Source organism: Heterodontus francisci, chromosome 16 (genome assembly GCF_036365525.1).
Source record: "Heterodontus francisci isolate sHetFra1 chromosome 16, sHetFra1.hap1, whole genome shotgun sequence".
Lineage (NCBI taxonomy): Eukaryota > Metazoa > Chordata > Chondrichthyes > Heterodontiformes > Heterodontidae > Heterodontus > Heterodontus francisci.
In genome coordinates this window covers 30,503,174-30,516,680 of record NC_090386.1, presented here as the reverse complement: position 1 = coordinate 30,516,680, position 13,507 = coordinate 30,503,174, and the positions used below count along the sequence as shown (strand labels likewise).

The window sequence follows — 13,507 nt, the reverse complement described above, 5'->3', positions numbered from 1 at the left end:
GAGGCATTGAGTACAAAAGTAGGGAGGTTATGCCGAACCTTTTTAAATCTCTGGTTAGGCCACAACTAGAGTATTGCATCCATTTCTGGTCACCACACTTTAGGAAGGATGTGAGGGTACTTGAGAGGGTGCAGAGGAGATTATTTTTTTTATTCATTCATGGGATGTGGGCGTCACTGGCCAGGCCAGCATTTATTGTCCATCTCTAATTGCCCTTGAGAAGGTGGTGGTGAGCTGCTTTCTTGAACCGCTGCAGTCCATGTGAGGTAGGTATACCCACAGTGCTGTTAGGGAGTTCCAGGATTTTGACCCAGCGACAGTGAAGGAATGGCGATATAGTTCCAAGTCAGGATGGTGTGTGACTTGGAGGGGAACTTGCAGGTGGTGGTGTTCCCATGCATTTGCTGCCCTCGTCCTTCTAGTTGGCAGAGGTCGCGGGTTTGGAAGGTGCCGTCTAAGGAGCCTTGGTGCATTGCTGCAGTGCATCTTGTAGATGGTACACACTGCTGCAACTGTGCTTCGGTGGTGGAGGCAGTGAATGTTTGTAGATGGGGTGCCAATCAAGCGGGCTGCTTTGTCCTGGATGGTGTTGAGCTTCTTGAGTGTTGTTGTAGCTGTACCCATCCAGGCAAGTGGAGAGTATTCCATCACACTCCTGACTTGAGTCTTGTAGATGGTGGACAGGCTTTGGGGAGTCAGGAGGTGAGTTACCCGTCTCAGGATTCCTAGCCTCTGACCTGCTCTTGTAGCCACGGTATTTATATGGCTACTCCAGTTCAGTTTCTGGTCAATGGTAGACCCTAGGATGTTGATAGTGGGGGATTCAGCGATGGTAATGCTGTTGAATGTCAAGGGGAGATGGTTAGATTCTCTCTTGTGGGAGATGATCATTGCCTGGCACTTGTGTGGCACAAATGTTACTTGCCATTTATCAGCCCAAGCCTGGATATTGTCCAGGTCTTACTGCATTTTGACACGGTCTGCTTCAGTATCTGAGGAGTCACGAATGGTGCTGAACATTGTGCAATCATCAGCGAACATCCCCACTTCTGACCTTATGATTGAATGAAGGGCATTGATGAAGTAGCTGAAGATGGCTGGGCCTTGGACACTACCATGAGGAACTCCTGCAGTGATGTCCTGGAGCTCAAGACGATTGACCTCCAACAACTACAACCATCTTCCTTTGCGCTAGGTATGACTCCAGCCAGCGGAGGGTTTTCCCCCTGATTCCCATTGACCTCAGTTTTGCTAGGGCTCCTTGATGCCATACTCGGTCAAATGCTGCCTTGATGTCAAGGGTAGTCACTCTCACCTCTTGAGTTCCACTCTTTAGTCCAAGTTTGAACCAAGGCTGTAATGAGGTCAGGAGCTGAGTGGCCCTGGCGGAACCCAAACTGAGCATCACTGAACAGCTTATTGCTAAGCAAGTGCCGCTTGATGACACTGTTGATGACACCTTCCATTACTCTACTGATGATTGAGAGTAGGCTGATGGGGCGGTAATTGGCCGGGTTGGACTTGTCCTGCTTTTTGTGTACAGGACATACCTGGGCAATTTTCCACATTGCAGGGTAGATGCCAGTGTTGTAGCTGTACTAAAACTGCTTGGCTAGGGGTGCGGCAAGTTCTGGAGCACAGGTCTTCAGCACTATTGCTGGAATATTGTCAGGGCCCATAGCTTTTGCAGTATTCCGTGCCGTCAGTCGTTTCTTGATATCACGCGGAGTGAATCGAATTGGCTGATGTCTGGCATCTGTGATGCTGGGGACTTCAGGAGGAGGCCCAGATGGATCATCAACTCGGCACTTCTGGCTGAAGATTGTTGCAAATGCTTCAGCCTTATCTTTCGCACTGATGTGCTTGGCTGCCCCTTCATTGAGGATGGGGATATTTGTGGAGCCACCTCCTCCAGTTAGTTGTTTAATTGTCCACCACCATTCACGGCTGGATGTGGCAGGACTGCAGAGCTTAGATCTGATCCGTTGGTCATGGGATCGCATATCTCTGGCTATCGCATGCTGCTTACGCAGTTTGGCATGCAGATAGTCCTGTGTTGTAGCTTCACCAGGTTGACGCTTCATTTTGAGGTATGCCTGGTGCTGCTCCTGGCATGCACTCCTGTACTCTTCATTGAACCAGGGTTGGTCTCCTGGCTTGATGGTAATGGTAGAGTGGGAGACATGCCGGGCCATAAGGTTACAGATTGTGGTTGAGTACAATTCTGCTGCTGCTGATGGCTCACAGTGCCTCATGGATGCCCAGATTTGCATTGCTAGATCTGTTCGAAATCTATCCCATTTAGCACGGTGGTAGTGCCAGACAATACGATGGAGGGTATCCTCAATGTGAAGGCGGGACTTCGTCTCCACAAGGACTGTGCGGTGGTCACTCCTACCAATACTATCATGGACCGATGCATCTGCGGCAGGCAGATTGGTGAGGATAAGGTCAAGTCTGTTTTCCCCTCTTGTTGGTTCCCTCACCACCTGCTGCATACCCTGTCTAGCAGATACGTCCTTTAGGTCTCGGCCAGCTCGGTCAGTAGTGGTGCTACCGAGCCACTCTTGGTGATGGACATTGAAGTCCCCCACCCAGAGTACATTTTGCACCCTTGCCACCCTCAGTGCTTCCTCCAAGTGGTGTTCAACATGGAGGAGTACTGACTCATCAGCTGAGGGGGGGCAGTAGGTGGTAATCAGCAGGAGGTTTCCTTGTCCATATTTGATCTGATGCCATGAGACTTCATGGGGTCCACTGTCGAATTTGAGGACTCCCAGAGCAACTCCCTCCCTACTGTATACCACTGTGCCGCCACCTCTGGTGGGTCTGTCCTGCTGGTAGGACAGGACATACCCAGGGATGGTGATGGCACTGTCTGGGACGTTGTAAGTTATGATTCCATGAGTATGACTATGTCAGGCTGTTGCTTGACTAGTCTGTGGGACAGCTCTCCCAACTTTGGCACAAGCCCCCAGATGTTAGTAAGGAGGACTTTGCAGGGTCGACAGGGCTGGGTTTGCTGTTGTCGTTTCCGGTGCCTAGGTCGATGCCGGGTGGTCCAGTTTCATTCCTTTTTATTGACTTTGTAGCGGTTAGATACAGCTGAGTGGCTTGCTATGCCATTTCAGAGGGCATGTAAGAGTCAACCACATTGCTGTGGGTCTGGAGTCACATGTAGGCCAGACCAGGTAAAGACAGCAGATTTCCTTCCCTAAAGGACATTCGTGAACCAGATGGGTTTTTACAACAATCGACAATGGTTTCATGGCCATCATTAGACTTGCTTTCTAAATTCCAGATTTATTAATTGAATTCAAATTCCACCTTCTGCTGTGGTGGGATTTGAACCCATGCCCCCAGAGCTATACCCTGGGTCTCTGGGTTACTAGTCCAGTGACACTACGCCACCGCCTCCCCTGAATCAGAATGGTTCCAGGGATGGGGGGGTTTTAGTTACAAGGTTAAGTTGGAAAAGCTGGGGTTGTTCTCCTTGGAGCAGAGGAGATTTAGGGGGTATTTGGTAGAGGTGTACAGGATTATGACAGGCTTAGATATGTTCGACAGGTAAAACTGTTCCAATTCACTGATAATACAAAGACTAGGGAACATATTGAAGATTTTGGGTAGGAGATGCAGGGGGAATGTGAGGAAGCACTTTTTACGCTGAAAGTGGTAATGACCTGGAACTCACTGCCCACGAAGGTGGTGAAAGCAGAAACAATCAATGATTTCAAACGGAAATTGGATGACCTCTTGAGGAAATAAACTTGCAGGGCAACGCAGAACAAGCGGGACAGTGAGACTGACTGGATTGCTCTGCGAAAAACCGGCATGGACTCGATGGGCCAAATGGCCTCCTTCTGTACTGTAAATGACTCTACGATATTGCATTTTGCTTTGATACAGCACCTGATCAAGGTGTCTCAAAATGCTTTCCATAAATGATGGATGACTTTTTGAAGTGAGGTCACTGTCACATAGGCAAATTCTGGGGGCAATTTGCATGTTTGTGTCAGGCATTAGGAATCAAGTGACAAGCACTCATTTAGGTTCAACCATTTGAACCATTTTGATCTGCGTCACTCTTGAAAATAAAACACTTCCATCAGATTTAAAATACTCAGTAATCTCGGAAAGAGAGGCTGAGAAGTGATGCAATACACATCTTTAAGATTATAAACGGATTTGATTGGATAGATGTGGAAATGTTCCCTCCAGGTGGTGGGCAGGTGGAGACCAAAACTAGAGAACACAAATATAACACAAAAGCAAAATATTATGGATGGTGGAAATTTGAAATACAAACGGAAAATGCTGGAAATACTCAACAGGTTTGGCAGCATCTGTGGAGAGAGAAACAGAGTCAACGTTTCAGGTCAGTGACCTTTCATCAGAACTGATGTGACAAATATCCATCTACCTGCCATTGCCCTGACACTGAGTCATCTCACTGTAAATTCAATGCAGCCACAATGCTGGACCTTACCAACATGGCGGAACGCCGGGACAGGTTCATGTGTTTGTTAACTTAAAAATGGAAAAGGACAAAAATGCAATTCTTTCGCACGAATAAAGATTAAAATGAGTCAATAGGTTGAGAAGCACCTGGCCCCAGAATTCAACCGGAGAAGAGATCATTTTAATTCCGAGTCCTTCTGCCCATGGTGCCGTGCGCACGGGGTGGGGCGCCACGTCAGAGAGTGATTGACTGACGGCGTCTCCTAGCAGCTGGGTCTGCAGCATGGAGGCTGGAGGTTGCTATGTGGCCTGGTGGACGCGCCCGCGGAGTGCCGTCACTGCCAAGCTTTGAGTCAGCTGGATTGGGAGATCCTGGGTAGTCATTGGAACTGGAGGAGAAGAAGGAGAGTAGCTGGGCCATGAGTGAGCTAGCCTTGTGCCTGTCCTTCCTGAGGAAAGCCGTGCTGACCGTTACTCTGGTGCTGTTCTATTACTGTTTCTCCATAGGGATTACCTTCTACAATAAGTGGGTGATGAAGGTGAGCTAATCGCAGACATCATGATGAGGGCTTGTGTTCTGTTCTTCCTGAAGATGTGAAGGTTCTGGACAGATAAAGAGTCACAACTTCCATTAATGTAAAGAGTTGCATTGATATAGCACCTTTCACAACCTGAGGACAGCCCAAAGCACTTTAGTTTGGTCACAAAAACAGAAATTGTTGGAAATATTCTCGTCAGGCAGCATCTATAGAGACAGAAACAGAGTTAACGTTTATGTCGATCTTATGTCAATAGTTTGTCTACTATTACGTGGCAGCCAGTTTGAGCGTAGCAAGGCTCAACAAAACAGCAGTGTGATTAAAAATCAGATAATCTGCTTTAGTGATGTTAGCTGAGGGATAAATATTGGCCAGGAAACCAGGAAGAGACAAACCGATCAGCCATGATCCTATTGAATGGTGGAGTAGGCTCGTGGGGCCAAATGGCCTACTTCTGCTCCTAATTCGTATGTTTGTTTGCTCTTAAAAATAGTGTAATGGGATCTTTTTACATCCTCTGAAAGACGTCATCTTCACCATGAGGCTGCAGCAGTCCTTCAGTACTGTACTCAAGTATGAGCCCAGATTATGTGCTCAAGTCTCTGAAGTGGAACCTTCTGATTCAGAGGTGAGAGAGCTGTCACTGGACAAAGGAGAAGCCCACTTGTGTGTCCTGTCGGGTGACTGGTCAGATGCAGTACATTAAGTTGATAGAGCATCAGATTCAACCTGATTAAGGTTTGACAACATGAAACTTGGTGAGTGGGTAGGCATTTTTTAAAATATATTTGTTTCATGGGATGTGGCTGTCACTGGCAATGCCAGTATTTGTTGCCCATCCCTAATTTCCCTTGAGAAGGTGGTGGTGAGCTGCCTTCTTGAACCGCTGCAGTCTGTCTGGTTCGGGTACACCAACAGTGGTGTTGGGTAGGGAGTTCCAGGATTTTGATCCAGTGACAGTGAAGGAATGACAATATGTTTCCAAGTCAGGATGGTATGTGGCTTGGAGGGGAGCTTGCAGAGGGTGCTGTTCCGATGTGCCTGTTTCCCTTGTCCTTCTAGTTGGCAGAGGTCCTGAGTTTGGAAGGTGCTGTTGAAGGATCCTTAGTGAGTTGCTATAGTGCATCTTTTAGATGGTACACACTGCTGCAACTGTGTGGCAGTTGTGGAGGGAGTGCATGTTGAAGGTGGTGGATGGGGAGCCAATCAAGCAGGCTACTTTATCCTGGATGGTGTTGAGCTTCGTGAGTGTTGGAGCTGCACCCATCTGGGCAACTGGAGAGTATTCCATCACACTCTTGACTTGTGCCTTGTAGATAGTGGATAGGCATCGGGGAATCAGGACATGGGTTACTTGCTGCAGAATTTCCAGCCTCTGACCAGCTCTTGTAGCCACAGTATTTAGGTGGCTGCTCTAGTTCAGTTTCTCGTCAATGGTAACCCGCAGGATGTGCAAAATAGATGGAGAAGAGGAACCTTGCAAGGTTGTAGGCTGCAGCTGTGTTGTCAAGAATTATGGCAAAGACTCACAAGCCAAGGATCCCATTGACACTGCTTTCAGGGCAAAGTAATAAATGTCATTTAAAAAAACGGAACTTCTATTTGCAGATTGAGCCTTGTGTTGGGGAAGAACAGTTGTGTTTAAACCTCCCCTGTTGACCTGTGATTTTATTTTTTTCTTAAAAGAGCAGGACATTTTATAAAAGTCCCTGAGTTGTATGAGCAAACCTTCTGACCTGAGAAGTACTTTATTGGGAAGGGGAGATTTGACCAACTGCACAAACATTAATTCTGTTTGATAGGAATCTACCAGCGAATCAAGTACTGTGATGATGTAGTATCCATGCAGATGGCACAGATGTTAAAAAGATGTGTGATCACAAATGATAGTGTTTCCTTTAAAGTGAAGGTGATTTGGAAGATTTGTATTAAATCTTACTTTGTTTAATAGCATTGTACTTGTTGACCGGCACCTCTGTTGCAAGACACTGTTATGTTGTCTCCACAAGCACTTTATTTGCTTGCTGCTTTGATTATTGGACGTATCTGTTATCTTTGGTTTTCTCTGGTTAGTCTCCTGATTGTTTGTCAGCAACAACACTCCCTACTGTTTTCACAGGTTAAACTACCTGATGTGAATTCAGAATAACCAACCCTAGGGTTAAAATGTGTTTGTTGCATTCTAAATGTTGGGTCAAAGGATTGGTATTTCGTGGCTTCAGTATTGGTTGGAGTTTGTTTAATTATACAAGAATCTCCTGAGTGGTATGATGCAGTTAGGAGACATAACTGCTACCCTGCGTCTCAGTTGTTATTGCAGGTCAAGTACTAAACTACACAGGCAAGAATGTCTAGGATAAAAGCAAAATAATGCGGATGCTGGAAATCTGAAATGAAAACAAGAAATGCTGGAACCACTCAGCAGGTCTGGCAGCATCTGTGGAAAGAGAAGCAGAGTTAACGTTTCGGGTCAGTCACTGACCCGAAACATTAACTCTGCTTCTCTTTCCGCAGATGCTGCCAGACCTGCAAGAATGTCGAGAGTTCAGTTTATATTCTGTGTTGATTGCGTTGATCTCAGTTGATGCAGCAGTAAGTTGCAACATACAGAAAAAAGACTTGAATTTATATAGCACCTTTCACAACCACTGGACGTCTCAAAGCAGTTTACAGATAATGAAGTACTTTTGAAGTATAGCCATTGATGTAATGTAGGAAATGCAACAGCCACTTTGCACGCAGCAAACTCCCACAAACAGCAATGTGATAATGACCAGACAAGCTGTTTTTTTGTGTTGATTTGAGGGAGAAATATTATTTTGGACAACGGGGTTAACTCCCCTGGTCATCTTCAAATTAGTGCTATGAGATCTTTTGTGTGCGCCTAAGAGGGGAGACAGGGCCTCAGTTTAACGTCTCAAAGAACAAAGAACAGTACAGCACAGGAACAGGCCGTTCGGCCCTCCAAGCCTGCGCCGATCTTGATGCCTGCCTAAACTAACACCTTCTGCACTTCCGGGGCCAATATATCCCTCTATTCCCTTCATATTCATGTATTTGTCAAGATGTCTCTTAAACGTCGCTATCGTATCTGCTTCCACCACCTCCCCTGGCAGCAAGTTCCAAGCACTCACCACCCTCTGTGTAAAAAAAACTTGCCTCGCACATCCCCTCTAAACTTTGCCCCTCACATCTTAAACCTATGTCCCCGAGTAACTGACTCTTCCACCCTGGGAAAAAGCTTCTGACTATCCACTCTGTCCATGCCGCTCATAACTTTGTAAACCTCTATCATGTCGCCCCTCCACCTCCATCGTTCCAATGAAAGCAATCTGAGTTTATCCAACCTCTCCTCATAGCTAATGCCCTCCAGACCAGGCAACATCCTGGTAAACCTCCTCTGTACCCTCTCCAAAGCCTCCACGTCCTTCTGGTAGTGTGGCGATCAGAATTGCACGCGATATTCTAAGTGTGGCCTAAATAAGGTTCTGTACAGCTGCAACATGATTTGCCAATTTTTATACTCTATGCCCCGACCGATGAAGGCAAGCATGCCGTATGCCTTCTTGACTACCTTCTCCCCCTGCGTTGCCACTTTCAGTGACCTGTGGACCTGTACGCCCAGATCTCTCTGCCTGTCAATACTCCTAAGGGTTCTGCCATTTACTGTATACCTCCCACCTGTATTAGACCTTCCAAAATGCATTACCTCACATTTGTCCAGATTAAACTCCATCTGCCATTTCTCCGCCCAAGTCTCCAACCGATCTATATCCTGCTGTATCCTCTGACAATCCTCATCATTATCTGCAACTCCACCAACCTTTGTGTTGTCCGCAAACTTACTAATCAGACCAGCTACATTTTCCTCCAAATCATTTATATATACTGCAAATGTGGAAGTGAGCAGAACGACATGGCACTATGCTAGATGGGAAATATAGCCAAGTTAGGAGTAGTCACTTTGCTGAGCTCTGATGAAATAATATAAAGCTTGAGAAACTGCAATGAAATAGTTAAAAGTAAAGGCTGAGAGTGTGAGATCGTATAAACTTACAGGCACTGGTAATTGCAAGGACATTTATTCATTCATGACTTGATTGTGTGACTCCTTGTGGTTTGGAACAAATGGATTCCTGTGAGAGATGCTGGCCATCCCTGTGTGAGTGATGATAAGGAATGAAAGGCCACACTATCACTGTATACTGTTGCTGCTTGGTGTTACTTCATGATGTGACTTGATAGAGATTACAGGATCCCAGGACTTATGACAATTGTGGGAAGCAAAAGCAGTATCTGTGGGAATCAAAATCAGTATCTTGTTTCTAACTCCTCTTCCTTTGCTAATTGTCTTAATGTCTGTTTTCTTTTAATCTTGCTGATACAAAACGATATTTTATTAGTAACAAGTATGTATTGAGAATGGAGTGTATTGTAACCTCAGTAACAGATGTACTGCATGTCACCACGTGGGTGAAGTCGAATTGTACCGCACTGATTGGTTAAACAAGGAGGTGTAGCATGAATCTTAATGTATAAACAGTAGTACCTGTATCACAAACTTCACTTACTCTGGGGGGGGACCCGACAGACTCTGGTGGAGTCAGTGCCGCTGTTCTCAGAGTAAGTCCGCTGGCGACTGCGCAAATAAAGTAATTGATTTTACCTACACATCCGACTCGGTATATTTACTGAACCAGACTGAAGGCAAAAAGAACTCAGATTTACATTTTGGTGTCAGAAGTGGGATCTCAACAGACGACCGCCGATCATCAGCGAAATCAGAATCAGACTAGTAGAGGACGGAGAGAGAGGAAATGGGCCCCCGACGTGAGTAGTTGATGTGTGACCACGCCGGTTTTCCCCTGTCTCGTAGTCCGATAAAAGTTTGATCACTCGCTTATGGTCAGGTAAGATTGTCTGGACGAGATCAATGATCAGTCTGGCGGATTAGAAAAGATAAGGGTCAGTCGAAGTAGGTACGACTGAGGTTAAGGTTAAAGTAGGTCGTATTAAGCTACGGCTGAAGGTTGATTAAAGTCAGTGTCGTTTTAGAACGGCTGACACTCAGGTTCAGTCTGTTTCTTTAGAGGATGGCTGATGGGGACTGAGGTAGAATTAAAGTAGGTTGTATTGACTACGACTGAAGGGTGATTAAAGTCAGTGTCGTTTTAGAACGGCTGACACTCAGGTTCAGTCTGTTTCTTTAGAGGACGGCTGATGGGGACTGAGGTAGAATTAAAGTAGGTTGTATTGACTACGACTGAAGGGTGATTGAAGTCAGTGTCGTTTTAGAACAGCTGACACTCAGGTTTAGTCTGTTTCTTTAGAGGACGGCTGATGGGGACTGAGGTAGAATTAAAGTAGGTTGTATTGACTACGACTGAAGGTTAAAGTAGGTCGCGACTGAAGGTTATGCGAGGTTGTTTTAGAACGACTGAGATTAAGGTTTTATTTTTTATTGTGAGTAACTGTTTAGATAATTTGTAAGTAATAATAGTTTGTAATAATAGTTGTAATTATAGTTTGTGATAATAGTTGTGAATATGGGAAACTGTTTAGATAATACAAGTGATCCATCCTGCCCATTACAAGTACTGTGTGATAATTAACCGGATAAAGGGAAAGACTTCAGACAATTATCGGCAGCCTTAAATAAGAAATTAATATACCAATGGCCCTTGGGGGGGACAAAAGATTTGGAAGTGACTAAAAAAAAACCCAAGAAAAAATCTGGAAACAAAATAAAGGCAATAGGGCCAAAGAATTAATTGGATTATGGATACAATATTGTCAGGAGAAAAAAAAAATAGAATCCTCCTATCAAGTTGGCACGAAAACGCCCTCAAATTAGGAATACCGATTAGTGAAGGGGGAAACCAAAAGACTCTAAAAATTCCCTGTCCCATGTTCGTCTCCTTGTGTGTGGTTCGTTCTTTGTTTGTGTTACTGTGTCTATTCGTTTTCTTGTGTAGTTTGTTTTCTTTCGTTTTAATGCTGCTTGATTCATAGAAAAGAACGAGGGTTTGAGAAAGTAGAGGAAGAATGGGCTTGACGGCTTGTAAGGAGGAAGGGTTGTCCCCGGGGACAAGTAAATCATGTCCTCTGGAGAAAGGCGACCCACGTCCGTTTGCCCCCTTGAGAAAGACGCAGAAGCGCCACGGTAAATATGTGTTTTAAAGATAGGTATGTTTTAGAGTAAAAACAAGTTACTGTGTCTTTGTTCTGTACAACTTGTGTTCTGTAAAACTGACTGTCGTTAACTCTTTGTTGTCTGGCCTTAATGATGAGAGAATGAGTCTGTTACTTTTTCTATTTTTACAAGTGTATATTTTGTGGGAACCTTGAGTCATGTTTTGGTTGTGAATTAGTTGAACCTGTGTGTGTTCCTTGACATCGGGAAAGGGAATTTTGAAAGAGATTTGGTATTTTGAATTCGTAACCCATTACAGAAATCAATTTTCAAAGTTGTTTGGAATTGAATGAGTGTGAAAAGTGATTGTTGAGTGTGTTCATTTCAATTTAGTGTTGTGCATCCAGGAATGGGATATAAAATTGAACTATATTTTAAGTTAAAATTTTATTTTGATTTTAAAAGCTGGTTTTGCAACTGTAAAAGGCAATGAACAATTTTCTAAGAGATAAGCTTCAGCCTTGAAGGTCTGAAGATGTTTGGCAGAAATCCAATTTGAAGTGCACCACTCCTGCTTTAATTGGCGTTCCAGTTTAAAATCTGTTCTAGTTTTTTTTTTGGAGTTTAAATTAAAGACATGTTTTACTGACTGTTTTAAGTAGCAAATGTTAGGAATTGGATATTGGTCTAAGGGAGAGAAGGATAAACAAAGGAGATATAGGAAAGATTCTGTCTGTTTAAAGTTTGTTTAAGAAGCAGGTGTTGACTATTTTGTGTTAAGAATGTTAAATAACTTTTACTTTAGTTTTTGGTTTTATTACAGTCATTTGAAAAGGCGCCTGAAGAAAGAACAAGAAAATGACGTAATTTACCTATCTTTTAAAATAAGCACGTGCTATTCTGTTCTGTGTGTAGTTAATAAGTAGTATAAGTTAATAAGTCTGAATTGAATTAATACTATTAAGGTTAATTGACCTGTTAAGTTGAAGAACTGGAAATTTCATTTGTTGCCACAATGAACTTTCAAGTTTATTATTTCATGTTTTGGAGGAGTCTTCGGTTCCGGACAGAGGACTCACTCACATAACATTGGCAGTTTTGATTTTAAATATTATTGCAGTGAATTGGAATTTGGAATCATCTTTGTTAAAAAAATAATCATCCTTGGATTAGAAACCTCTTATAAAAGATGCCAAAAAAATAAGTTTGGAAACAATTGGAGTTTAATCTAAAATGCTGTCTTTCCTGATGGAGATGGTTTCCTTTGAAGTTGATAATGTTACTAAAGATTTTGTTGTTTGAAAATCCTAAGGATAAAAAAACATTTAAAAAGGAGTTTAGTTCTTTTCCATTAAAAAAGGTTACGTAAAGCGACGCAGCGGAGAATGCTTTGCTCCGCCCCCTTTGGAGACAAGCAAGAAATTAACCCTGCTGCAACCATCCTTATCAATGAGACAAAGTGCTTCAGAAGGAGAGATAGTTGCAAGCACTTCTGTCTTTAACGTACAAAAAGTACAACCAAGTCTGGGCATAAGAAATTGGAATCGATAAACAAAATTTAATTGATATGAATGGTTATTTAAAGCATTCAAAGGGAAATTTACTGTTATTTGAATTTGGAATAATCTGAGATGTCAAAAATCCAGTTTAATTTGGCAAGTTATTTAAGGAATTAAAATGTCATCTAAGATAAAAAAAAACATAAACAATATACATTAATGTCTGGAATCAAACGGAAATGTTTGATTTCTGTTTTAAGGAATTATTAATATTAATTGTAAAGGTTCTCCAGGGCTCAAAATGAAATAGAATTATAATTAATGGGAATTGGCAATCAGATCTGGCTGATGCAAGCGCTAATAAAGGAATTCTGGGGATAAACAAATAGTGAAATAAACAGCTAATTTCCAAGAAGCCTCGAATTTTCCAGTGAATGTCAGGAAAGTGTAGATAAGACTAGCAATTGATAGTTTTCTCTTGGAGCTATGAGTTGTTAAAGAGAGCTACATTTGAAAGTCTGGCCATAACTAGAGACATCAGGACCCTGCAGGGGGAGGTAAGCAAAGATCTCAGATAGATACCACCAGCACCCCCCCTTTTTCATCACCGCTGATATTTGGTCTTTTGATAAAATCACCTGAGAGTTCAGAATATGTGGCATGACAGTGGAATACCAGTATAAGTGTGCAGATGTGATTTGTTATTTTGAAAGCAGCGGAAGCATTTGTGGCATTTTCAACTTCAAAGGCGAGCAACCCTAAGGATACCAAAAGGATTGAAAAAAAATAGATTAAAATGGAGTGTGGTTTTTTTCCGATCAGAGAAGGAAAAGGTTTTGTAACGTGACGCAGCTGAGACAATTTTGCTCCGCCCC

The 13,507-nt window shown here is 43.4% G+C and overlaps 1 protein-coding gene across 3 annotated transcripts in view; it reads left to right on the top strand.

The window, feature by feature from the left end:
* Window positions 1-4,698: 4,698 nt before the first annotated feature.
* slc35c2 (solute carrier family 35 member C2) overlaps window positions 4,699-13,507 on the top strand; it is a 43,460-nt gene continuing 34,651 nt past the window's right edge. The window contains exon 1 of one of the 3 annotated variants that reach the window (XM_068048072.1): window positions 4,699-5,000. In XM_068048072.1, coding sequence (XP_067904173.1) covers window positions 4,881-5,000 — 120 coding nt within the window. In that variant the 5' untranslated portion in view covers window positions 4,699-4,880. Of the gene's footprint in view, window positions 5,001-8,997; window positions 9,624-13,507 lie in introns of those variants that run through there. The other 2 variants (XM_068048074.1, XM_068048073.1) reach the window with 2 other exon arrangements.